General features: G+C 41.3%; 1 protein-coding gene across 1 annotated transcript; it reads right to left on the bottom strand.

The window, feature by feature from the left end:
• Positions 1-41: 41 nt before the first annotated feature.
• On the bottom strand, positions 42-27737 carry fam171a1 (family with sequence similarity 171 member A1). Its single transcript, XM_071204014.1, has 9 exons — positions 27538-27737; positions 21679-22113; positions 15290-15517; positions 12128-12286; positions 11357-11533; positions 5713-5829; positions 5285-5399; positions 4662-4779; positions 42-4093 (listed from the first exon to the last, which is right to left on the bottom strand). Exons 2-9 carry the CDS (start codon positions 21785-21787, stop codon positions 2543-2545), a joined length of 2574 nt encoding a protein of 857 aa, XP_071060115.1. The 5' UTR covers positions 21788-22113; positions 27538-27737; the 3' UTR covers positions 42-2542.
• Positions 27738-27938: the final 201 nt, after the last annotated feature.

Genomic DNA, 27938 nt, shown 5'->3' with positions numbered 1-27938 from the left:
ATACGTTTGTTCATCATTACACAAATCAAAACACACATAATTCCAGTTTGGCGGTTTATTAGAATAATAGGCTTCAAATATAATGCAAGCAACCAAGCAACACACTCAGGATGCTGTACTACTGCAACTCCACCCTCGACCTGGAGATTGCTGTGGGATACTAAGAGAAAAGAGAACATTCACAACAACTCACGCATCATTTGACCAGGTGAAGCAAAGTAAAAACTATACACACTCTTTAATATGATTGCTATGACTATATCAACCTTGAGTGGATGTATGTTGATTATTTGTCAGCGGTCTTGCATCGACACACAGTCTGACAACACAAACTCACAGCCAGCAGCAGAGCAGATGAACACAACCCAGGCACACACATTCGAGACGAACATTCACCCTCTACAGACACTAAAGTAAGAAAATGCACTGAAATTACCTGCAGTTTAGCTTCACATACAATCGCACTTAGCTTTATCTATTCCGTGCTTCACTCAAAACTTTTGTAAATCCTTAACTGCTTAGTCTAAGACAGATTGGTGCCTTGCTGATTACTGTAGAGGATTTTACGATTGAAGCAGCTGGTAGACATTTTCTGAAACGTCTGCAGTGTAGCTTGTAATATGCTAGTGCTGAGGAAAGTTTACTGCATGCTTTCTTTCACAAGTGGGAGAGAAATGGAGGGCTGAGGTAGAGGAGAGAAGCTAAAGGCAAAAGACGGTGAGAAATAAATAAAGTTTTCTGTTCCACAAATTGGATGTATAGTCAGGGTGTTCAAAGGCACTTGGAACATGAGGAAAAGGTTAAAAACTAAAATAAGGTGAAACAGAGCATGCAAAAAATAGTTTGGTTTCAGGTAAAACTTGCAGTTGTGTTTTTGAAAGTCTTAACATAAGGCGAGTTAGGAAAAAAAAGTCCTTAACATATTAAAGGAAATAAAAATAGCCTATTTTCCCAGGTAAAATATTTCATGTTGGCAATTAAAATTATATTGATTAAAATGACAAAAAAGGCATCTCAAGCAGCCGTATAAAAGTGATGCATAGCCTGAAGTTCAGAGCAAAAATATTCTAGTCAGTGGTTCAACAAGCACAAAACCCTTCATATTATTACACCTCACACTTTTTGTTTTGTTGGTGGAACTACAGTTTTGCAGTGGTATTACATCCTTATAACCAGCAGAGTGGTGTGTCACATCTGTGCAGTGCGGATAGTGGTTTCATTTCAGTACTCCAAACACTTTACCCCCTCTGTGGATCATCTAAAAACCCATTCAGCATTCTGATGGGCTAGATTAAATTCTAGCATCATACTTAAAACCAATTAAAAGTACAGGATTCACATGTTTATGTCAGGGCTGATTATCTGTGCAGAACCCACTGTAAGACTTTTCCTGACAGACTAAGGAAAGAGTATGATCACCTGCCATATTTTGGCACAGATGCTCCACAATCTTAAAAATGAGGGTATTCATCTCACGATAAAGAAGTGTAGTGTGTTCTTTACAGTCAGTGGACAGAGGCCAATATGGCTAGAGAAAAAGGCTCCTGTATTCGTTCATTTGTGAGAACCACCCATAGTCTGTTCCCCCAACAGTTCCTTTATGCGCACAAGGCTAGTTATAAAAAAGGCATATATTTGTTGTGCATAAAATATTCAACTTTCTCGCCTCCATCGTCCATTTGTCTTCGTCAAGTGTACATCACTCCATCCTGATGAGTTTATGGAAAGTGTGGAGAACAACAGTGGTCTTTTAATAAAGGGAACCTGAAGCTCTGGACTAGGAGGTATCCCAGTGCTGAAATATTATGTCAGTGCTCTATTAAGAAAACAAAGAGCTATAATTAAAATGGTCTTTTCCTTCACGTTATGATCGGCGCAAAAACAGGAGTCATAGTTAAAGGATAGGTTCACACTTTTGAAGTCTCAAATAAAAACTGACATGCCCATATGTACAGCTGAACAATTTTGGTCGTTGTACTTGTTGTATCCCTATACATATATAACGGGATGATTATATGATTATAATCTGTTGTGAGATTTTCTCTTAAATTCTAAGCATATTTATGGAGTTTATTTACGATGGACATCTGAGAGAATGAAATATGTAAGTGTAAATCACACTGAATTAAAAAATATAAGTATTATTTCTGTGTGTTGAGATGAAACTAAGAAGTGTAGAAATGCATCCGTTTTCTGAGATAGTTGCTATGTATTTGTACTGCCTATACTTACTACTTTTTATTGTAATGCCTAGATTTCCTATAGGGATAATAAAATCCTCTATCCATTTAAAAAAAAAAAAAAAAAGGGATTTTGCGAGATCTCCAATATGTAAGATTGATACTAAATCAGACCAAATTAGAAAATATTTTAGCACAGAACAAATACGTTTGGTTTTGTCTCACCATCACTTTAAGATGGGCCATTATGCACAGTAGGAATAATTACAGCAACCAAACATGCTTTCTATGTACTTATTGGCATGTGAGTATTTGATTAAGAAAAAAAGTGTGAGGCTATCCTTGAAGTGGTCATCTGTGGATCATTTCAGGTTGAAGGCCAGCAGAGGTCGCTCCTCTCTCTTCTGCCAGGGACTCTTCTTCTCCTCCTCTCCATCATCCTGTGCTGCATCGTCATCAGGAGACACTGACAGCAGCACATGATCAGTCCTGAACGTCTCTCCCTCAGGTGTTGGCAGGGGAGGAGGAGAAGGGGATGAAGAGGAAAGTGAGGGCGGTTCCTCTTGTATTTGTACCACCTCTTCTATTTTCCCCTCCTCACCCCCCAGATCTCCGCTCTGACCCTCTGCTTTGTCTGACAGGATATGTGTCATGTCACTGTCCTCTGGGCTGCATTTGGGCGTCTCTTCCTCGCTGCCGCCCCCGTCCAGATCATCCACATACACCAGCTGAGTGTAGGCCATGGCTGGTGCTGTGCTCTTCGACCTGTCTTTCGCAATCCCTCTTTCCTGCCATCCTACAACTCTCCCCCTGCGGCCCACTCTCAGCTCGTTCAGGTCCACACCGGAGTCCAGGCTAGCATCGTTGCCCCGCCTCCCACCGCTGCCAGTATCGTGTTGGCCTCCTCCACCTGGCGAGCTGCTGTGGCACCCCGCCCGCTGGAGGTCAATGTAGGAGTGGCGAATAGCGTTTGAGCGTCCATCAAGCGAGACGAACCAGGCTCGTGGGTGAGGCAGAGGCTTCCCTCCTCTGAGCTCCATTAAAGTCTTTTCAGCCAACAACGTGTCCTCGCTGTTTATTTCCATCAGACCCGTTTCCCCAAGCGCTGCTGGGATGGACAGAGACTCCGACAGCCCCATACGTTCTCCACCGCCCTGTTTGGCGGGATGCGGGCCGAGGTCAGAGAGGGATTGCCCCAGTGGCTGCTGGGAATGTGAGGCATTCAGCTCAGCCTGGATGGTCTCCAAGTCACTCTGTTGGTCAGTCTGTAGTAGAAGTGCCTGACCGGACAGAGGGTGCTCCCCCGGCAGGCGCATGTAGTGAGCTGGGATGACCAGGGTGGGACGCACCCTCGGGTAGCCCTCCCCCCCACTCAGCAGGTCCACGGAGCCGCAGCAGAGCAGCTGGCCCGGCCTGGGGAGCAGGGGGGGGGTGGGGCGCTCCAGGTGGTCCACAGAGCGGGAGAGGTGGTAGTCAGGAGCTCTGCACTCACACACCTCCCCTCTACTGGGGGAGTGAGGGGGAGAGGAAGGGGAGATGAAGTCAACAATCCCGACACTGCTCAGCTGATTGGCAGACACCTGACCTTGATTGGCCGACGACAGTGCGTCTGAAACCGGGTTGCTGGACGAACAGACGGAGGTGTATGATTGGCGGTAGCCTCTGTCTGTCCCACACGAGAGGGCGGACTTTAATTGGAACGTCTCGGCAGACTGCCGGTAGTCTCTGCTGCGCGGCGTCAGGTTGCCAAGAGAAGAGCCGTGGTGGCTGTTGCCGAGCGAGGAGCGGCTGTGTTTGCTGTGATGGATTAGGCTGTGTTGACGATGATTGTCTTGTTGCTCATATGAGGACGGCTTCAGCATCGGTGTGGTCATGTTGGGCTCAGTCGCCGTGGAAACAAGTTCCAGCTGCGCCTAAAGACAAAACAATAATAGAGTAAGAAACTGTTTAAATATACTCACAGTAAAGACGTCATTTGACATTAGAGAAAGAAGTGTAGCGAACAAATTAACAAAATGGAAACCACAGATATTATATTTAGTTTTAGTAAAATACTGATATCATATTGATTATTCTTGATATTGCATTTGAAAGGGTTTCTCTTTCTGCGTGTCTTATATGTCACATTTAATTTATTTATACAGTATGTACTTTATATACTATGATTGCTTTTTGGCAACAATGTTGATGGGTCATTGTTATGACCTGGCTCAAAAAGCCACAACAAAAAGGAGACACACCATGCAGGACACCAGACCCAGGTGCCCTGAGTTACTGTAATCAATGCAATCACTGAACCAATGCAGCACAGACAGAACAGCCACACCCTCTCTACTGATGGACCCACAGGGGCATCACAGTCATATTAAGACGAGGCTCTCAGATATTCTCTGACACAGTGAACAAGTACTTCCTTTGACATTCATTAGGACAGTGCAATTAAAACTTGTGAATAAAGCGTTCTGTGAGAGTCCTACAGACCTCGCTGCTGATGAGGTCCAGGTGGGACATGGAGGTGGCTTGATCCCTCTTACTGCTGTCCAGACCAGAGGACATAGTGAGCTTGCGGTGAGACACTCGAGGCTTCAAACAACGTCTCCTGCACATCACAGAGACACAACAGAGGATATGATTCAATCATGGGAATTACTTTAACTTAAAAAGTTCTGTGATGTTAACTTAAATTGGAAAACATAACTCCCTTAGGGATAATATTTACAGTAGAGCAGTGGTACCAGAGTACTTGTGCAGTACTTGTTAACACCTTCTAGTGTAACCAAGAAAGTTTATGTTACATGAACTGCTATAAACAACTTGGATTTATTTAGCACTTATATGATAACTGATGGATTGATAGATTCTGTTACTTGCAGAGAGATGAAGAACCCTTTAATATGGCTCTTCAGCACATTTAGACTAAATGTTGACACGATGACAGTTTTTGACAATGGATGCTGAAGGCATGCAAAAGGTTGTTACGTAGCAAGAAGAATTTATATTCAAAATTTGCAGCAACAAAACAAACTCAATGTTTCGCTCTTTGATTTCTGATAGTTTTTAAGATAAACTTTATGACATATAGCTTTGAAAAGACTTTCACACACCTGCAGTAGTACAACAGGAGGCAGAGCAGGCAGAGCAGGATGAGAGCCATGCCTCCCAGTATAGCCAACAGGAACACTGTGTGGTACGTGCTGATGTCCTTCGCAAACACTGGACCTGTTGGATAGACAAGAGGTCATACAGAAACTGATTTAATATGCAACTAATTTCATACCACTTTCACCGAAAGGTGGCAACAAAATGTTTTGGTATTTGCTAAAGGCAGAAAGAGTAGTTGGACTGTGCTCAAAGAGAAAGAAAATCCAGTCTGAGGAGTCCTTCTTTTATTGGGTCATAACTGATGATTAAGAAGGATTATGAATATATTTGTGTACGAGTCCTTACATTTATAGCGAATCCTACTCATTGTGCCTTTAGGACTATATCTTCACTCTACATGATGATGATCTGTGGGAAAGCAGTTTCTTACCTGAGTGTATTGGAGACATGGCGGCCACCCAGTATCCCAGCTGAGGAGCGATGTAAGTCAGACTGAGCTGGTTGCCCTCTCGCTGCACGTGACCCCAACTGCTCTTTATCCAAGCACCTGCAGACACACACACAGGGATTGAAATCAAGTTTCAGAATAATGATTCATACAGTATAAGAACCAGAGGGCATTAGGGACAAAGTGACAACTGACAAAGCCTGCAGCAAACTCTCATCTGATTAACCCAAAGAGAAAAAGCAGGACTTTACTTAGCTAAATCTATGTATCTGTCAAGTTTAGTACTTTGTTTTTTTAAATAAATGGTTATTGAGGCAGAAATAAACTCAATTAACAGCAGGGTTACCACAAATGTAAAGTAGCACTCTCCAAGACCTTTTTTTAACCACATTGAAACGCACTTAAATTACCTTTTTCAAGCAATTATCAGCAGTGTTAAAAATTATTTTGAATATAAAATACATTTTAAATATCGCAACCTGGATAACAAGCATAACATTAGTGTTTTGTTTTTTTACAATCAATGCATCATGATGGTGCCTCATGCATGCAAAATGCAATGTTAAAACAATCTTACGTTTCTAAAATTCTCTGATCAGACAGCAGTTGGACACAAAACCTTTTTAAACAAACATTAGGGCTGCAAATGTTGTCATTTGTCCTCCATTTTCCAGATAAAATTATTACTCGTTTGTACTATGGAATTGTTTTAATAAAATGACCATGCTTGTTTCTCAAAGTTGAACTAATTGTTGCATCACTATTAAAAAGACTTGTCAATTATTTATTGAACCTATTTCACCTTCAAACATGCATTTAGAGGAGGCTGAAGGCAATGCTTTCTAAGACTTCTCAAGATCTTTTTAAAAAGGTCGCTTCAAGCCCAGTAGTGTGAAAGAGAACAGTGTTTTGGTAGTACTGAACTCTCCCACAGGGAGGCAGCACACAGTCAGAAGCCGGTAGGAGCACAATAGCAGCTCCAGCAGTGGCCAAACACCCCACAACAAAGCCAGAGTCACAGTAAATCTGAACCAAGAGGAAACATTGAGTTGTGCCTGCACACTTCTCCTTTGGGGCTCAAGGCTAACATAGAGAAAGCCATATTGAGTCTTTGTTTATTCCCAGTTATACAACGTCATATAGTCAGGAAACTGCATCGATCTTCAATGTGGAAAGACAAAAATATAAAGGGCTTGGACAGGGGGAAATAACATTTCAAGGAGAGGAAACAAGAGCGGACAAGGAGGTGGAAAGGAAGGAGAGATAAGGGAAGAGGCACAAGAAACAGAGGAATGAGAGAGGCTGTGTGACTCAGCATCACACACAAACACTTCCGTACACAGCCCTGCCAGGATTCACCCTGGTTCTGTCTGATGTTTCCACAGGGGGGGGTGGATATCTCTCTCTCTCTTGCTCTCTCTGTCTCTCTCTCTTAGCAACATTAAATTACTGTTCCCACGCTTCAATACAATACACTGCAGAGCGTCTGGCAACTGCTTAGACACAATGCAAACATGTATACTGTCCCTACAGCCTGTATATTACTCCTGCTTCTCGTCTATTCCTGCAAAGTCAACACGGCTGACGTAGGATCTTTGTGTTGCTCAGATAGCGGTCAGTTCATCTGAGTGAGGTGATTTGCATCCTCTCATGGTAAAGAGTGTCTGTTTATGAATGACAAATACACACAAACAATCCAGTGAACTTGATCCGTTTGTACATGACATACATTTGCCCTGCGCTCCCTCAATAAAAAAAAAGAGACATTGTCAGTTAGACAAGACAAACAGGTTTGTGTGTGTGTGTTGTCCATGTGCTCACTTTGTAAACAAAACTGAGCTTCTTTGTGAAGGAGCTTTTATCAGCCTGGAGTATCTCTCCAAAAAGGCAGCAGACGGATTTCAAAAGATATTTCTTTGTGTTTTTTTCATCCCTGGTTCAACACACGAACATTCACACACAAACACACACTTAAGCGCACAGTGAAGAAACTCAATCAGGAGCTGGGCCTTTCTGTTGTGTAACTTATTTGGTGGGTTGCTAAGGAACATGAGATGAAGCCCGGAGAGGGGCCGGGGATGACTTCTGTTATGGAAATACTCGCAGCTACAGGCTCTGCCTAGGCTTCAAGTGTGTGTGTGTGTGTGTGTGTGTGTGTGTGTGTGTGTGTGTGTGTGTGTGTGTGTGTGTGTGTGTGTGTGTGTGTGTGTGTGTGTGTGTGTGTGTGTGTGTGTGTGTGTGTGTGTGTGCTTATCAAAGCCCTTTTTCATAAACTTTGAATGTGGCTACTCTAAGTACTTGAGATCTATAAACTGTCACAGGAGCAAAGATGATCCAGATGTTCAACATTTGTTGGCCCAATAAAATGTTCCTTTCAGAAATATTTTCAGGGATAATTGGAAAGTGCTTGAATCATCACATGACAAGTGTTGGATGGACAAAGGCATCGCTCTTATTGAGAAGTGGCCTACTGTTCATGAAGTCGGAATCCACATGTGGATTGGAGGGGAACGCCTTAGTCTATTGAGCAACTGCATAATGCTTCTAGCAACTCTCTTTTAGTGCTCACCCCAAAAAGGGATTCACCTCCCGTCCACAGTGAGGGGACAGAGAAGAACGGAGGTAGTTCTCCCAGGAGCTGGGGGTGTCCTCACAGATTGTGAGAAGAAAGCCCCCCGTGGTGGTGGATGGTGGGCCGGACCCTCAGTGTCCTCTCCACTTTCAGATGAAGGGTCAGAGGAACTCAAAGAAATGCTGGACTACAGAGAGCATTCGGTGTCAGACCCCCCCTCGAACCTTGTGTCTTTTTCAGATGAGTCCTGCAGCTCGCTGGCAGAAGAAGGCTACAAGATTACTTCTGAAGTCTCTTCTGCACTGAAATGCTTCTTCATTTGAGTTCCTTCTCTGCTCACTAAAGAAATAAGCCCTTGGTCAAACTGCATGTTTCTCTTTGGCAGCCAGGTGCATAAACACACTAACAGTTGTTTTTGAGTAATCAAGCAGCTCTTCAAAGACACATCAAACAGATCCCTCAAAAGATGGCCTTTTTTCCCATGGAATGATCCGTGCATGCTTACAGATTCTCACACACAGAGAGAGGGAGGAGAGGTGTGTGCTGGTTGTGCACAGGCCTACAAAATTGTTGTTCTATCACCTGAGAGAGCACCAGGTCACATGCTGTAGGACCTGCTGCTAGAAATCAGAGACACACACACAGACAGAGACAGAGACACACACACACACACACACACACACACACACACACACACACACACACACACACACACACACACACACACACACACACACACACACACACACACACACACACACACACACACACACACACACACACACACACACACACACACCACACACACCACACACACACACACCACACACACACACACACACACACACACACACACACACACACACACACACACCACACACACACACACACACACACACACACACACACACACACACACACACACACACACACACACACACACACACCTCGGGGCACACGGGTCCATTATATAACTGGCAAAAATGTAAGCATTTCATGCATCGGCCTACAGTGAGAAAATTGTGTAATCTGTTGGAATAGAGTAGAAATATCAAACATCACTACTTGTCTTCTAAATGAAATGCTGACATTACAAAATGCATGGTTTTATACTGCAATGGCAGTGAGATCAAAAAATGTGGTCTGAATGGAAGTCAATGAGGCATGTTTGAGATAAATGAAATAATTAAAATAATGAAACAGGCATTTAAAGGGTTAAATTCCTGACAATGATTGAATGTTTGGTAGTTTTGAGTAGTTAGAAGTTGTTTATGTGATTCATGAAAAAAAAAGTAGAAAAAGATATTGATGTATGATGATCTAATAGCAGTTGTTGTTTGGGGCGTGTACATTTTTGCCACAAAGGTGTCCAGAGGTAGTATATCACACTACGTAAAAAATAATCATGCAGTGAAATCAATTTTGTTGCTAATCTTTGACACATCCAAGACTCTAATAACCACCAAAGTGATAATTTTTTGTGTTTTCTTTTAAGACAAATTAAATTATTCAAATAATCAATCATACATCAATTAAAAAATATTGATGTATGATGATTTAATAGCAGTTATTATGAGCGTGTACATTTTTGCCACGAAGGGGTCCAGAGGGTGTAAAATACATCACGAGAGTATACAAAACATGTAAGAGTAAACGACAATGAATTTCAAAAATCAAAAGAAGACTTCTTGCAAAAATCCATGCCAAAAGCTGTAACACAGCTGAAATGATCACCAAATAAAAAAAAAAGTCAGGAAAAATGTACAAAAATGCCCGAGGAGGGCACAAGGGTTAATTTATCTTTTTTTTTAAAGAACCGTTAAGAGTACCGTTAAAGGACCGGATCGATAAGCGGTATCGATAAAAGTAGTAGTACCGTTAAAACCTTAACGATACCCATCCCTAATTAGCAGTGGCGAATTCAAAAGATATTTCCCTTACTAGTTAATGCCAACAGGAGAGAGAATATCGGACACAACACAACTGCTGAATGCTAATGTTGCCCTACGTCTGTTGGATGTTTAAATAGCCAACTGTTTACTAACAATTTTTCCATACCAGGTTAGAAAGTGATGATGTGTCAGAGTTGGGACACTGCTGCCCAAAAGTGACCAAATTACTCAGTTATCGTGGGTTTTAAAAACTCACAAATGATCGATTTTTACATTTGCTACAGATTATTCCGTCTCACTACTAATCAAGTACATATATCCTTTCCCTAGAAGAATTTTAATAGGTCCTGACAAGCACAAACACAATGTACAGTTGATCTGGAAATGTGAGCCTAATTTACACAGAGAAGGATGTTTTGTATTACGGACACATCTGACTCAACCAATGATCTAATCACTGTCTTCCAGATCAGCGTGAACAAGAAGAAAGGGCGTATCAGAGAGTGTGACGTCTGACTCAAGAGATTTAAGACTGCTCAAATAAATCAGTGGGTCCAGAGAGGCTTGAAGGGTCTCAGATGTAGGAGAGCTGTTTGATGTTTGTTTTGCTCAGGTCAAGATTTAGCTGAGCTCCAGCAGATTAAACATCCACGGTCCAATCTTGTGATGTGTGGCAGTACTTGGGTTTTGATTTGCAGATTAATGTGGTGCCACAAGTTAGACTTTTTTTAATGACCTTATGAATAAATTCATTTATCCCTCTGACACACAAAACTGAAAGTGGCTGCACGTGGATTGTATTAAAGCTCCTGTTCTGATAATTTTTATAAATCATTCAGGTAAGCACTGTAGAACAGAAAACGTAAGGTTTTGAGAGTAAATAACGAGCATTTTCAAGATAACAAACCAAAAATGCCAAGACTATCTAAGCCTTTATAATCACATAAACATAACTATAAATTGCAAAAGATTAAGTTTACAATTTTTTTCATTTTAAAATATGTTTTCTTATCATTATGAAACAGCAGACTATGTTTAAATTAATGCATTCCTAACTTTCTATAACCATTAATTAAGCATTTTGAAAGTTTTCATGATTTTGTATAAACCCCGCCTTTGAGTTAGAAAGTCAGAAAAGCTTTGTGTTCATGTAGGGACATACCGAAGCGCGGGTCGAATCTCCAAGCAGGGATGTGATCATTTTCCTTCAGGCCACTGTCGGCCGGCAGAGGGACGGACACCGTGATTGGCTCATTCACCTGCAGCTCCACTCCGTCGCTGGCCAATAAGTGCACAGAGATGGCTGCTACAGGAGTCAACTCAAACCTCTTCTCGTTCCCTGTGAGAGAAGCAGCAGAGTGTAAGAGAGAAAAACGCAGCGTAAAGGGAAAGTGAGTGGGAGTAAGGTGCACAGGAGGGGGGGGGGCAGAGAAAGGAGCAGATAGCAGGTGGGTGGGGGGGAGTAACATGAAAAAGCATAGATAAAGGAGAGTTGTCAGGGGAAAGACAGACAGGAAAGAAAACAAGGGAAAGACAGGAAAGAAAGGAAACAGGATGAAGAGTGAAAAAGCTGAGAGACTGAGGGTGGAGAGAGACGGCTTGTGATGCCTGGAGGGACAAGGTACGTGCAGTGGGGAGGGGGGGAGCTTTTGAGGGGTATTGAAGCTGAAGGACACACACATTCATACAACAAACACACACACACACACACACCAAGACGTGGATGCCTGAAAGCGTGCAGGCTTGTGTTAGACACACAGGGGTTATTGTGTTTCAGGAGGTCAGATAGAGAGGCCTCTCCAGGGTAGAGCCTCTGGGATGTACCGCTGCTTCTCCTCTTCACTCCCCACCCCCACCCTGTCATCCATGCCTGACTCTCTTTAGTTCTATTTCTGCGGTCGAGTACGTTACCCTCCACCGGTTCGAGGCTCACCTGTGCCGTTGCCGCTGAGGACCTGCAGGTGGGGAAAGTGCTGGATGTGCGAGGGGGAGCAGGCCACGGTGAGTAGAGCCGTTAGGTTTGCGTAGGATGTGTCGGCGGGAAGACTCAGAGCTCTGCGCTGGAAATGAACACTGGGCTGATGCCTGAAACCTTGAGGAGCAACAGACAGAGAGGCGTCAGGAAAACAAGGACATGTTGACTGAACACCAAGTGCATCAGTTAGGCTGTTTGTGATTTGCTATTGGAGACAAGTACATCAAGGAAATATAAACCGCAAGTTCTCCATCTACACTTAAGAATCAAAGGTTGTATCGGTCAAAAGCTCACTCAGTGTAGTATATGCATTATATGTGCCAAAAAGGTCAGTATGCAATATGGATTAATGATTAGAACATTGGTAAACCTAATCATTAGAGAAATAAATAAAATGTGCAGATGTACTTTAAACAAAATGCAAAAGGCCAGAATCATTGAGAGTATAAATTATATAAAACAAAGAACAACAAAACTTTATAGAGGGTTTCTGATTTTAATTCAATGAAGAAAGTCAGGAGGTTTTTCTCCTGACAGAATCAGTCCATCTTCCACAGTGATGTTTTACAAGGCAATGTTCTACTCTTTCTCTTGGCCTAATGCCTTTTTATAAATTTGGCCATGAAATTAGGCTTAATGGAGGCAACTGTGGATCAATACAGAAGAGATAATGCCTTGCTCGACTGTTCTTTCAGCAGCGTGATGCTTCCTTCTGATATTCTGCTGTGCAATTAATAGCTGCCTTTACACTTCTCCCCATCTAAACTCTGTCTTTCTTGAACATATTTAACATAAAGAGGAATAAACAGTGAAAACTGCATGTAGCCGGACTCAGCAAGGTGATGTCATTGTGGTCTGACTGTACCGAGTGCACATTCCTGAGCAGTGAGGCACACATCCAGCTGTATGAGGGCTCAATCTGTTTCTAGTCGACATACATTTTGGCTCTGCAGTATAACCATCATATTAAACGTTCATGTGTCTGACTCTGTCTGAGTTCTTTAAGTTCAGGTGTGAATGTTATTTCTCTCTGAGGATCTGTTTTTGTGAAAGGAAATGACCCCAGTTTCTGTTCTTTGTGTGTTCCCTTCCTCAACTCTCCTTGTTGTTTTGTTTCCCTCCACTTTCCTCTCACCTCATCTGTTCCTCCTTCTGTTGGACACTGCGCTGCCCATCCCCCTTTCTCCCTTATTCTCTCCAACTGCTCCACTTTTCAGCACATACTGTATCATCCTCTTCCTCCTCTTTTATTCTCTGTCCTCGCGCCACATGCCAAGGTTTATCACTCCCCCGAGCAGACAAGTTCACATCATTGTGACAAACAAAGTGTGTCAGACAGAGGGCAGAAACTACAGTCCACTCAGGCACGTGCGGAGTGAACTCAGGAGGTTTAATGGTGTCTGAGAAGTTTTTCTTTTAGCCAGACAAAAAAGCTGACACGTAAAATTACTCCCTTGTCGGTCACAGACAGACAAAAGACCCCAGCAGACAAAGAGGCCATATTGATTTTGCCAGAGTAAGAAAGCCTTATCTAATATAATTACACACACCTCAACAAAGGGGCTGACTAACAAAGACAGACTCATGATTTATATCTGTGCTTGAGTGGAGAGAGGAGGGTCTTTTTTATTCAACAGTAGGCCATTTAATGCATAGGCGGGGCTAATTACGTTCAGTTCTTTATACAGAACAAAGCTGTGAATTTTATCAGTTTATTTTCATTCTTAAATATGGGTGAAAATCTGACTCTTTTTGTTTACCCAAAATGACTTGCCGTAGGTGCATTGTCAGCAGCTTGATGCATGTAAACATAAAACATAATAAGAATATATTTAGATATTTTGTTCGTCCTGTCTTGAATCTCAAGTATATAACTAGTGGTGTACCAAACCTCATTTAGAGTGTACTAAAGTGATTAATGTCTTAATCGTAAACAACTTTGAATGCACAAAAATATTTAATTTGGCAAAAAAATTACATTGGAAGTTCATTTTTTATTGTAAAAAGGTGTCGGCAAAACATTCACACCTCAAAGTCCTTCTTAAAGCCGTTTAATCCCCTAAAGTTTTCCAGCTTTCATGGAATTGTAGATGTTATAATATTAGTATTTCTGATAATTAAAAGTCTTTTGGCCAATGTTCATCTGCAGAGAAAGATGGACCAAAAGACCTTGAGAGGAATTGTGTTGACACTGTGGGAAACATGTTTATACCAATCTGCTAAAAAAGGTTTAGCTAAATACACACAGATCACACACACACACAGATCTCAACACACACACACACACACACACTACAAACCACACACACACACACCACACACACACACACTTTACCTCTCTACCAGGCCACTTTACTGATCTCTATGACACAAAACAAGTCATAAAAACATCTTAATACATTTTTAATGGTCTTGCTTTCATCCTGTCTGCTGTGCAGGACTCAAGTTTGACCCAGCAAACTGCACTTCTCTCCTCTTCCTTCCTTCCTTCCTTTCACTTTGCATTGTTCGGAGCTGGTAAGCGTGATAATCCAATTGGCCGCCGTTCTGTTGGCTCATAATATTAGCCCCCATCCAGTCCGCCTCCCCAATGCAACACACACGCGCACTACTGCCGCCTCTTGGGAGGTATTGTGTGTAAGTGTGTGTGTTAGTGAAAGGAAAGCTTAAGCTGCCCCCTTGCTGGGTTTTGGGCATCTATTGTAATAAATTAGTAATGGGGCACTCCACTCGTCATTGGCTCTCACACCTGGCACACACTCACACTATTTATATGTCACACTAACATACATACACACTTTGAGCTAGCTGGCAGCACACAATTACACACACACACACACACACACACACACACACACACACACACACACACACACACACACACACAGCCAGACACATACACACACACACACACACACACACACACACACACACACACACACACACACACACACACACACACACACACACACACACACACACACACACACACACACACACACCACACACACACACACACACACACACACACACACACACACACACACACACACACCACACACACACACACACACACCACACACACACACACACACACACACACACACACACACACAACACCAGGTAGTCTAGAAGGAGTCCAGGGCACAGAGTTTGGCACATATCCCCGTTTGGTTGCGGTGACGACCAGAGGTGTCCCAAGGCGGTAGGGGAAGCGCAGGTAGGTGTTGCCATCAGTTGACGAGATTTCCGTGGTTACAGCAGTGTGGTTGGCGAAGAGATGCACGGCGGCTCCTGCGAGGGGCTGGTGAGTGCTGGCATCGCTCAGGTGAACCTTCAGAGTCACCTCTGCGAACGAAAAGAGCGTCACTGAGCCGTGTGTATATCGATGTGTTAGTGTGACTGCAGAGAGAAGTGTGCGTTATAATTACTGCAGTCATCTGTCTAACCGGGTCTGTTTCAGTGCCAGGCCCTTTGATGGCGTTCCACATCCCAACCAATCACAAAGGGACGGCCTTCTGACCATTTCCTGGATTCTAGCCAACGACACTTCCCCTCTAAAACAATGGACTATTTCCTTCTCTCAAAGAAGCCTTAAACCAGAGGGAAAAAACAACTATATGTATATTTATAATAACCATCTCTAATGGGGGAATAAAAGACTGGACACAGACTGCCTGTTGACCGATGAAAGGCTCACACTGAAGGCGTCTATAGATTGAGGGACATCAACAATAACAAGTTCAATTCTTCGAATCCTGTGTCCGACTGTTTTCTTTTTATAGACACATTGGATAGATTCATTGAGAAATGTATCAGTATAATATATACATTTTAAATACAATTCTGCCCTAGGTAAGAAGACATGCAAACAAGGTGTCTTCAACACATAACCCCTATCTGCTCTTTATATTTAAGCAAAACAAGAAAAAAGTTATTGCCCTGGTGCCTGACGATTTCATGCATCTAAAAATATCAAAAGAGGAGGAGGAGTTTTGTGACTGCAGAAGATGCTGTTGCATGGATGTTACTTTGTATCAGTGGTTGTTGTTATAAATGTTAGAACTAAATTATTGATGCATGCATGTGTAGACCACTTTAAATGTGTTTTAAGTGGTTCTCATTTAAATGTTTCTCTATATACTGCTGGGTATCTTGTGAATTCCTTCATAAAGTCTTAACCGAACCAAATCAAGTACATCATTCATTCATTTAGCTAATCTAACATTTGTTCTTCTTGTAGTGGAGTACAAGTAGTACTATTCGGCATTAAATTAAATATTTAAGTAAAGTACATCTCAGTATCTCAACATTGTAGAGGAGCCTACAGTACCTAGTTACTTTATACCAGTGCAAAAAAAGGCATACACACATCCATTTACTCCTCTGCAGAGGCAGGTCAAACATTGTGATATTTATTATACCACAAGCGGAAAACAAACAAGGATAATTTCAGCTTTATGTCCCAAAAGTATGATAAAAACAAACTTGGTACAAAAACACTATCATTTAAAACTCCACACACACCATTGCTCTCGCTCTGCCTTCACACACACACGACAGCCTCAGCCCTGTTTGATCATTGGCTGCTGGTTGACCCATGGTGACCTTTCAATTAAGGCTGAAAGGGTTTCTCCCTCCTTCACATAAACATGCCCACCTCCCCCATCTTCAATGCGACTGAATTTCATCTTTATTTTCGCGACCCCAACCTCCGCGACACACACTAAACAAAATACATACCCCTGGCTAGACTGATCCCCCTCCCCCCGCTCAGGGATCCTGCGGTCAGTGAAGAACCCTCTCTTACAATATCTGGTGAGGGTTCACCCCGAGTGCAGCTTAGCTCCACCTAAAAACAGAGCGCTGCCCCAAATAACACCTTTGCATGGATGGAAGTGAGGAGGTTTGGCAGAGCATCGAGTCATTTCCAAACCATACACATCATTACCCAGAGAGGCTTGGTGTGAAGATGTGCTCTGTGGCTACTTTCTGACCCCTCACTTCATACCTCCCTGTTATTACATTTGCAGTGTCACAACTAGAGGACAATAAAACAAAAAGATGTCTGACAGTCAGACACTACCCATTGCATTAAGATTTCATGTGTGTATTGGAGGGATCATGACCTCACTTCCTCTCCCACTCCCAATGATATGTGGTTAGGGGTACCAGCTGTGCTCACTTTAAAAAGAAACTCCCCTGGGAGACTCCAGATTGGCAAATGCAACAGTCCCCCTCCCATTCCTTATCCAATAAATCACTACTGTGGTGACATCATTGTTAAACAAGCTAGGAGTCTCTTCTCTGCTACGACACACAGGAGTGAAGATGTTCGGCCTGAAGACTGACAGAAGACCCCTATTTTGTAGCTAAACCAGCACTTTTGCAACGGCTTAATGCTTTATTGAGTCCTCATCCGAGTGTGTTGAGTACCATATGGAGTACAAAGGCATCAAACAGAGTTTTGCCTGACCAACGCTGCGATCTCAAACCAATTATCCCAGGCAGCAGCCGCCAAAGCAGCGGGGTGGTTGTGTGTGTTTGTGTCCGAGTAGACAGAGATGAACCCGAGAGGAGAAAACGGAGAGGACAGACTGAGTGTGTGTATGTTTTTCAGCCTTCTACAGCTTGTATGAATGGGTGTTCATCAGAAGTTACAGGGAGGCAAAGCATTTCTACACCACCGTGATAAACTGGAAATGTATGGTATGGTTGGCATCCATTGGGTGTGTAAGGGGGTTTGGTGCTCTTTCAAGAAGAGAGAGGGGGGGGGAGCAGATGCTTTCTGTACATGAGTCTGAGTGAAGAGCTTGCTTGTACACAACACCAAGTACAACACAATTGCATCTCATTAGAAATAGTTAGAAATCACAAGGAACTGGGGCTCAAAGTGATGTCAATGATAAAATAAAGACATATTTTGTTTAGAATGAGCAAACAAACCAAAATGTGAATGACTTAAAAGTTAATCAAGCTTCTACTGAATACACTGAAACTTGCCACTGATCTAAACAGAGACAATAATCTTCCTCAATTCTAATACATCAAAAAAAGAATTTCTTTCATGTTTTTTTGTACACAGGGTTGACTGGTGCTCTTCTAGTAACTTCATCTCAATATGAATCTACTTTTGCAATGATTTAATGGATCCATTTAAAATACTCAATAACGTGGAATTGGTTTGGTTAGAAGATCAAATCTTAAATAAACCACAGTCAAATATAATCAGTGGGAGAAGAAGGTGACAGAAAACGTTCTGTATCATCTCATGCAGAAGCACATGGTTGAGTGTGAGAGGGAACAGAAATCATGTGACAATAAGCGAGGTCTCTCAAAACATCGGCAAGTTGTTTAAATAATGAAGAGGTAAAAGTTAAGTATGTCACTTTAACTTCAAGTTCCAACAACAGTTGATTGTGTTTATGGATGTTAAACTTGTTCAACCTCAACAAGAGCTGAATAAATGTATTCACCATCTGATTTTCAGTGTGGTGAGCTATGGTTTAAAGTAGAGCAAGCCCTTCACAATGTTAAAGGAAGGATAACGTGTGAATCATTGACAGCGACAAAATATCAAAACATGGTAAAACACAGACACAACCGAACACACTCCAATCTGTTGAAGTTATGCTCTTAGGCATAATAAATAAACAAAAGGGCTATCAATAGGTTTTCAGCCTGCTATTTTCCCTCATCTGGATTACAAGTGAGATTAGATGGCAAAGGTTGATCCCATTAGCTCAGCAGGGGACGAAGACATAGGTTACATCACCGCGTCTCAGACAGGAGACCAGATGCACTCTCTTCATCTTACGAGGGTAAATATTCCCGTCTACATACTGCACGGTTAATGGTTCTGCTCTTGAGCTCACAAGGTTGTTGTTGTTGTTGTCCCTAAATACTATGCTTTCTCATGACCTGATGTATCCTCACCATCTGGATCTGCTGTTAGCACTTAAACCAGCATCTTGTGATTAAAATCAAGCTTGGCAAGCTGGTGACAATATGATCGGATTGGTCTACTTCCTGGCAGCCCATGTCCAGCTTCAGCAAATGTTTGTCTGCTGGAGATGCAATGCCATGCCTATTATGGGCGGCAGTAATGCGAGTGAGATCTATATCTGCGGGAAGATTGTCTGTCTGGCTCCACTCATCCATGCTGTCTGCTGGACAGAGCAGAAGAAGTCCTCAGTATCGAACTGAACATAACCTCCCCCGGGACAACTGAAGGTCAATCTGAGGCAAAGTGAACACCAGAGAGAGGGAGCAAGAAAGAGAAAAACATAGCGAAGAGGGAGGCCCGGGACAGACTACACCTTGTTCTCTATCAGAGCTTGTTGCTGCGAAATTAGCCAATTTTCAGGACACATAAAGTACTAAATGACAACCATTAAAAGCAGAACTACTTCAAAAACGTCTAAACTTATCTAAAATGATCAAATATCAGAAACTAACAAAATCCTTCTGTTGGAAATCAGAGCTTGTTTTGTTTTTTTAAACCTCTGACTGATCTACAGCATTAGTTACTGAGTGTTTAATTTCATACATAGTTGTAGAGAGAGGACTGGATGTAGGCCAGCCAAAAATGTAAGCAAAACAAATACAATGTGTGCAATGTGTGCGTGCTTGTACAAGAAAGTAAGAGATAAAAGTGACGGATCAAACAGATGTGTCTCCACTTTTGTAGTTATTATGATAGGAAAGCTTCTGAAGTAAATTACAGAATAAGATTAACAGATAATTGTGATTCATAATCCACTTTGATGAATGTGCTTACAGTTGAAGTGACAGGACAGACCCTAGATACACAAAACTTTACCAGCTTATTGTATTCCAGTAGGTGCTATTGTGAATTTAATTCTTAATATCTAAATCAATAATTATTCACATTAGGCAAAGACAAATAGCAACTCCCCACATTGGAAAAGCAAAAAAAAGTTGTTTGAAAGATTTGCTTTATTGTTTATTCAAAGATTAATCAATTATAAACATTGTTGATTACTTTCAGATAATCTACTAATTGCTTCAGCTCTAGGGTTTTAGTTTTTTAAGCTTCATTTTGTTTATAGGAAATGCCAATAATGTTTTATGTATTGTAGTTTTTAAAAGTCATTTATGTGCACGTTCTTATACTATGTATACCACTCAATAATATCAAGTGTGATATCAATACATTTGATCTTATCTGACAAGTAACTAAAGTGAATAGTTTGTAATTGATCAAACTATTGATCTACACGCCTTTTAATTACTGCTTCTTCTTAAACCAAAAAAGCCACACATTACTTTGTGTATATGTTATTGAACTGACTAGCTTTGCATTTAAGAATACTACTTTGACACAAAATGAATCTGAATATCAACTATAGGGCTCTGGGTAAAGGGAAATATTTTACATGATTAGTCAAGAAAATAACTATCTAGCTCAAATGCTAAGTATAGAGACTGAGCTTATTGGTATTTCTATTTGCTGTTTGAAACCTGAACAAGGTAGATGGTGGCAGTCACCTTGTAGTTAAAAGCAACACACACAAACAACAAAAGAGCATTCACCTTCCACAAAATGCAAGGTTAAAACAGTTAAAGCCCCTAACCAGTGGTGTAATGCAGTGAAGTACATTTACTTAAGTATTTTTATTATTATTATGCTACTTTATACTTCTACTCGACTACAATTTGGAAGCGAATTGTGTATGTTTTACTCCACTACAGTTATTTGACAAAATTAGTAAATAGTTAGTCTACAGATTCAGATAATTAGCTAAAACAGAATATATGTAATATAAATAAACTATATATAATTATAGGTTAAGATATCCAGCAGCAGTATATTAAGTAATTAATAGTAGCTACACCTTTAAAAGCATTCAAAACAATAATCCGATAATTGAATATGATTTTTAAAATGGAACATTTAGCACAATAAGTAGTTTTATGATTTTTTGATGACAATACTGTTGTACTTTTACTGAAGTAAGATGTTGGTTGCAGGACTTTTACTGAAGTAAGATGTTGGTTGCAGGACTTTTACTTCACTTTCACACTATCATTTTTACTTTTACTTAAGTAAAGTACTAGAGTACTTCTTAGACCACTGCTCCTTTCATAATAATTGGTAAAGTGGTCAAAGATAGTCCCCCTTCCCAGATAAACTTACAAAGACAGTTTTCCAAAAAGCTAAAAATGACAAATCACAGCAGCTGGACTCCTTTGCTGCAGTATTGTGGACAATATAAGGACTTATATTTAGTCACTAGTCACTTAAAATTATTTTTACACAATTATGACTACAGAAGATTGATTTTCATGTTATCCAGGACACCAACCAAGTTGGATAAAAAACATTTCAGATAAGTTTTCAGTCTTTCTAGCACAAGCTAACTTGCTAATGCTAGCTAAGTTTAGGTCACATCAGCATCCGAGCTGGCTAGCGGCAGCATTAGCCACTTAAAAACATGAACTCCCTAGCTTATTATTAAGTACAAGATGTTTAAAACACTGTTCACCTTCTGTGGCGGGGTCCTCCGGTAATGTTTTAGCGGCAGCTCTGGAGACAAGGTATCCCAAAATGCAGAGCACAATCGCAGCGCCTCGTCTCCACTCCGCAGCCCGCATCGTTGCAGATGTGTGTACAAAATTAAATAAAAAGTCCAAATCTTCTGTTTGTAAAAAACTCACTGCATACACACATCAGCAGACACTCGGTTTATTCCATAAAGGAGGCGACTCCCCATGTTTAGCAGCATCAGCATTCCTGGTTTTTCGCCTGTGAAGCCGTGTTTCCTCTGTGCCGCTGTGCATCCACTGGTTTTTTATTTTTTCATCGATGGGTCAGAGAGGAAGACGGCCCCATTTCTCTGAGCTCATGCCCAGTAAACAGCACCAACAGGCGGGTTCTTCCACACGCAGCACCGCTAACATCTGCGGAACAACAGCGCCACCTGTCAGCCAAACATAAGGTTAAACCATAGGGTTAAACACGAGAGGATATACTTTATTGATGACAATCAATAAATCAGAATCAGAAACAGGTTTATTAATACCACCAGGTGGTTTACACACGGAATTTGACTTGGTGTCGTGGTGGTGCATAATAATAAGAATTAAAAACACAGGTAGAGAACTAGAAAAAATAAATAATAATAATAATAATAATAATAATAATAATAAATATAGAATGGAATAAGAAGGAATAAAATATGGAATAAAAATCGGCAGTAATAATAATAAAAAAAAAAAAAATTGTATTACTGCCGATTTTATTCCATGTTTTATTCCTTCTGATTCCATTCTATTGCAATGTAAATATTGTTATAGTTTACTATATTTTTACAGTATATATATTAAATACACAATATACATTTACAAATGATGGCATTTTTTCATTATATCGATTAAAAGGCATTGTCTACATCAGAGGTGCCCAGTACGTCGACGGTAGACCGCGAGTCATTCATTAAAATAAAAAAAATCAAGCTCCGTTAAAATAGACAAAACAGGTTGTGATCCCTCCTCCCTTGTCCTCCCTGCCACTTAATTCAGGAGTTTACTTGATTGACAGAAAAAGCGACCTATCGCTTTCCAGTCTGTTAACCCAGAATGCAAAGCGATATAACATCAGTCAAGTGCCGGGTAGTGATGGGAATTCCGGCTTTTCTTGGTGAGCCGGATCATTTGGCTCGGCTCACCAAGAAGAGCCGGCTCTTTCGGCTCCCAAAGGGCTCTTCAGTTTACCACATATTATACCTTTTATAATTAAATCAAATGCCATGCCTCATTTCGCTCCATTTGCTCTTTCCAAACGCTGTTTTGGCAGGGGGCTGATTCTGTGAGCTGCAGCTGACCACGCCCCCCTGCAGGAGAGGGGAGCGTGCTCTGAGATCAGCTGCTGGGCTGCAGCGGGAAGAAGAGGGGGACAAAAAGAGATCTCCGTCCTCCATGTTTTATTCTTATAGAAGTAAGAAGAGAAGTAATGGGGCAGAAACCCTCCTTTTTACGCAGCGGTCCAGACATAGACGTCAAACGGCGACACATATTCAGTTGCCAGTTACTTTGGCATTAGGGCAGGGATATCTAGATACTTTCCAAGGTTTGACAAAATGAATTGTGCTACTTTGTGCACATTGTGCAAGCAACGATGTTTTCAAATCTGTAATCAAAAAGCTCCTCAAAAACACTATCGAAGCAGTTCCTGCCTTTGTTACGTTAGTTCAAACGGTAACAACGGACTACTTTTCTTAGCGGATGCATGTCAATTTAAATCAATACATACAACTATTTTTTAAATCAATAAAATGATTTTCTAAATCCATAAAAGCATTTCAATTATTATTGGGAGTCATGTCGTTACTTTGTTGAGAATGTGGCCATGTGTAATAAGCAGTGTTGGGACTAACGCGTTACAAGTAACGCGTTACTGTAACGCCGTTATTTTTGGCAGTAACTAGTACTCTAACACATTACTTTTTAAATTCAATAACTCAGTTACCGTTACTACATGGTGCGTTACTCCGTTACTGCGTTAGTTTTTTTATATAGTCAACAGCCAGGTGAACAGAGATGAGAACTGTACTTAAGTACTTGAGTAAATGTACTTAAATACTTCCTGTGTCACATGCGGAGACGGGCTGTGGGCGTGTTTGTGTTGTTTACTAACAAGACTATCATGGCGGCGGCGGAGCTCAAGTCTAGTTTCTCCACCTGGAGATATTCTCACTATTTCACTTTTGTCGAGCACAAAGAAAAGAACGTTTTAGTTAAATGTAAGTTGTGTCCCGGCGGGTCAAAGAGCCTATCTACTGCCCAAACCAGTCATTCAAATCTCTTAAAACATCTGCAGAAACAACATGCTGGGACGAAGCTAGTAGCTAAGACCACAGAGACTCAGCCGACGCCACTCCACCTCCACCTAAGCAACAGCGGCTGGATTTTAACCGAGGGACTGCTAGCCAGGGAGAAGTCGATAAAGCCATTGCACGGTATGTTGTAGAACACATGCAGGCTATTGCTACAGTGGAGTCACCCGCTTTCAGGGAGCTAGTTAGCATGATAGCATGTCCGGGCGGCACACGGCATATGAAACGGAAAACTTTTTCCAACTACCTGGAGAAAGAATATACAAAAATGTAAAGCCAGCTAATATCGATGCTATCCAGATTGCATATAATGCATGTCAAGTTGATCAACAGATTGTATTATTCTCCAATGCAATAACAGTACTGAAATGAAGGCTATAAGGGCATTAATATAATGGGAGCCCTTTTTTTAAGTAACTAAAACGTTACTTTTCACAGTAACGCATTACTTTTTGGTGTAAGTAATCAGTAAAGTAACTGAGTTACTTTTGAAATGAAGTAACTAGTAATGGTAACTAGTTACTGGTTTTCAGTAACTAGCACAACACTGGTAATAAGCGGGATAATGTGCACATTGCAGATTGCATAATGTGCCTTCATGCCGATCTAGATCCCTCCGCAAAAAAAACAAAAAAACGGCTCATTCGCGGGCGAGAGCCGGCTCCCGTCGTTCACTTAAAAGAGCCGGCTCTTTGAGCGAGCGAGCGAGAGAGAGAGAGATATAACATGCCTATATTGGACCTATGTATATTTCATTATAACTTTGAGAGACTGTTAATAGGACCCATTTGAGTCTGGTGTCTAAGTTGAGTGTTCTACTCGTTTATTGTATTCCTTGTGCTTATATTTGTGTTTTATGTTTAAGATTTCAGGACATGGAGAGTGGTTTCTTAGCCTGCTTGTTATGTGTTTCTTAACAGAGAGAGAGAGAAATAGAGAGAGGTTAACATGCCATTTTAGTTTTATGTATTCATGTATTTGTTTCTGTTCAAGAACCCAAATAGAGTTGTTGTAGTTATCCCATGTATACATAAAACGTGTTATTCAGCCCCTTGCAATTTGGGATTTTATTTTTGGTTGGTAGACCTCGGTGAGCTGGTCATTTCAAAAGTAGCCCACCGGCCCAAAAAGTGTGGGCGCCCCTGGTCTACATCATGCTTGTCCAGCCTATCAAACTCAACTATCACCATGAAACTTCCCCAGTTAAGGTGAGATGGACCTTTATTGATCCCCGTAGGGAAACTCAGGTGTCATAGCAATAACAGAATGAGAAATAAACACAGATAGTACTGTGATGCCCCTGTGTGTTCATCTGGATAGGGTGTGGCTGTGCTGCACTTCAACACTCTCACACACATGCATGTCCATACAATCCTCACCCTTACACGACTTATACCACTGACATCCACACCTCATACTTTACTTGTTTTGCACTTAATTAATTTGGTTGACTTGGTGACTTTGGTGAATAAGTGCAGCTAAAGTGGAGATTTCAAAATCATAGTGCCCCAAAACGGACAAAATGTTGTAAAAATACAAAATATAACTTTATGCATCAATAAATAATAATTAAAATGGAGTATTAAAAACAATAACTTTTTTTTTTTACTTTGTGTAAAAAATACCAAAAAAGCCTGTATAATGTTGGTCCCGTCACAATGTGAATATAAACTAATATTGCTAATAATATAACTTTTATAAATGTAAGTCTTCCAAGAAAGCTTTTACAATAACCGTGTTGATTATACCTCTAGCTATGAGAAAGTTGGATGCAGCTATGTTAAAATATAAGTGTGAGAAAATATCATGAATGAACAATGAAGATGTTAATTCATAGTTTTATAGCTCAGTGTGGTTTTATGTCAGAAAAGTATGAAACTAGTGCTGTATTTATTTATAAATGATATAGGCAAGGCAAGTTTATTTATATAGCACCTTTCAACACAAGGCAATTCAAGGTGCTTTACAAAAAGAAAGACATTCCGACAAAGGCATTTAAAAACAGTCATTGAAAATAAAAGATAATAAAAGAAACATTCAAAGAAAAAATACTTGAATAAAAATTACATGAATAAAAATTACACGAATAAAAAGTTACAGTGCAGTTTAAGATATGAATAGTTCACACAGAAGTTCCACTTTACTGATGAACACAACGGCTCAGTTTCAATTAAAAGTAGCGACAAAAAGAAAAGTCTTCAGCCTCGATTTAAAAGTAGTAAGAGTTGCAGCGGACCTGCAGGTTTCCGGGAGTTTGTTCCAGATATTTGGAGCATAATAACTGAATGCTGCTTTACCATGTTTAGTTCCGACTCTGGGGACAGAAAGCAGACCAGTCCCTGAAGACCTGAGAGATCTGAATGGTTCATAATTTAGCAGTAGATCAGAAATGTATTTTGGGCCTAAACCATTCAGTGCTTTATAAACCAGCAGCAGTATTTTGAAATCTATTCTTTGACACACAGGAAGCTAGTGTAAAGACTTCAGAACAGGAGTGATGTGATCGACTTTCTTTGTGTTAGTGAGGACTCAAGCAGCGGCGTTCTGAATCAGCTGCAGCTTTCTAATATATTTTTTAGTGATACCTGTAAAGACACCATTACAGTAGTCGAGTTTATTTCAGAAGAAGTTGAGTTTGGACGTGAAAACAGCCTCATCTGCTTTGTGAATAATTTCTACCCACCTGGTGTCAGAGTCAGGTGGACCAGGAATGGTGTTCAGGTGTCAGAGGGGGTGTCACTCAGCCGATATTTCCCCAATAAAGATCAAACCTTCCACCAGTTTTCTACCCTGACGTTCACACCGAGGGAGGGGGACATTTACGGCTGCACTGTGGAGCACTCAGCCCTGGACATGCCTCAAACAACGATCTGGGGTGATTGAATTATCCAATGATGCCACTTAAATATCAAAACAATACCATTATTTGCTCTGAAATACTTAAATGTTATGTCACGCTCCCCTACAGAACCTGACATCAGTCATCGCAGTCTGGGAGCAGATGTTTACTGTGGAGTGGGCCTCACACTGGGCTTGACATTTTTAATGGTTAAAGGACACCATGGACACTAATTTCTCTGCTTTAGAGGGATAACACACATAAGATGATGATTGCACATACATGTGAACCCTTTGGATTCTCCACACATAGTGTTGTGTGTTCCTTCCAAACAACTCAACTTTGGTTTCATCTGTCCACAGAATATTTTGCCAACATCCAGGTACTCTTTTTCAAACTTCAAACGTGCAGCAATGTTTTTTGTGTAGTCTTGTGTGTATTTAAGTTCTGGTTTTTCTGTCTGTCTTTGTCGGTTCGTCTTGTGTCATGACTAGTTCTTCGGTGAGTGTTCTGTTTTGTCTTTGTTTATATCGCCTAGCCTTGAAATAAAGGAGTTTTTCAGTTTATATCTGCATTTGGGTCCTGCCTGCTTCACACACCGTAACATTACGAACCGACCAACAAATGGACCCAGCAGATGATCCATGGGAGGTAGAATTACAGTATTTTACCTTCTATCTGGCTTGCTGCTTCAATTGGTGGAAGGGAGCGTCCAGTGTTCGGCAGAAGAGGGCAGCTCTGGTAGAGGCGCACCGGTTGGCAGCAGAGAAACTATGTTTTGTTGAGTTCTTACCTGACTGAATTTTGGATTTCCTTGAAACATGTGATTCCCGGCCTGCTAGCCCCAGGCATTCTAGCTCCCTGTCTCCCAATTGCCAACCTGGCACCATACGCCTTGGTGGGTTCCGCCTGAAGTCAACCCGTGCTTCTGCCCCAGTTCCTGCTCCTGTCCAGGAGTCGTATTCCGGAACTCGTCTGGTTTATGGAGGTCCACGGAGTATTCAGGCGGCTGCTAAGAGGAGTCGTCGCAAAACCAGGCTAGCAGCCCGAGCCCCAGCAGCCATGGTTCCGG

This window comes from Pseudochaenichthys georgianus, chromosome 8, assembly GCF_902827115.2.
Source record: "Pseudochaenichthys georgianus chromosome 8, fPseGeo1.2, whole genome shotgun sequence".
Taxonomy (NCBI): domain Eukaryota; kingdom Metazoa; phylum Chordata; class Actinopteri; order Perciformes; family Channichthyidae; genus Pseudochaenichthys; species Pseudochaenichthys georgianus.
Note: the sequence above shows the minus strand (reverse complement) of the source record. Positions and strands in the feature narration are given on the sequence as shown.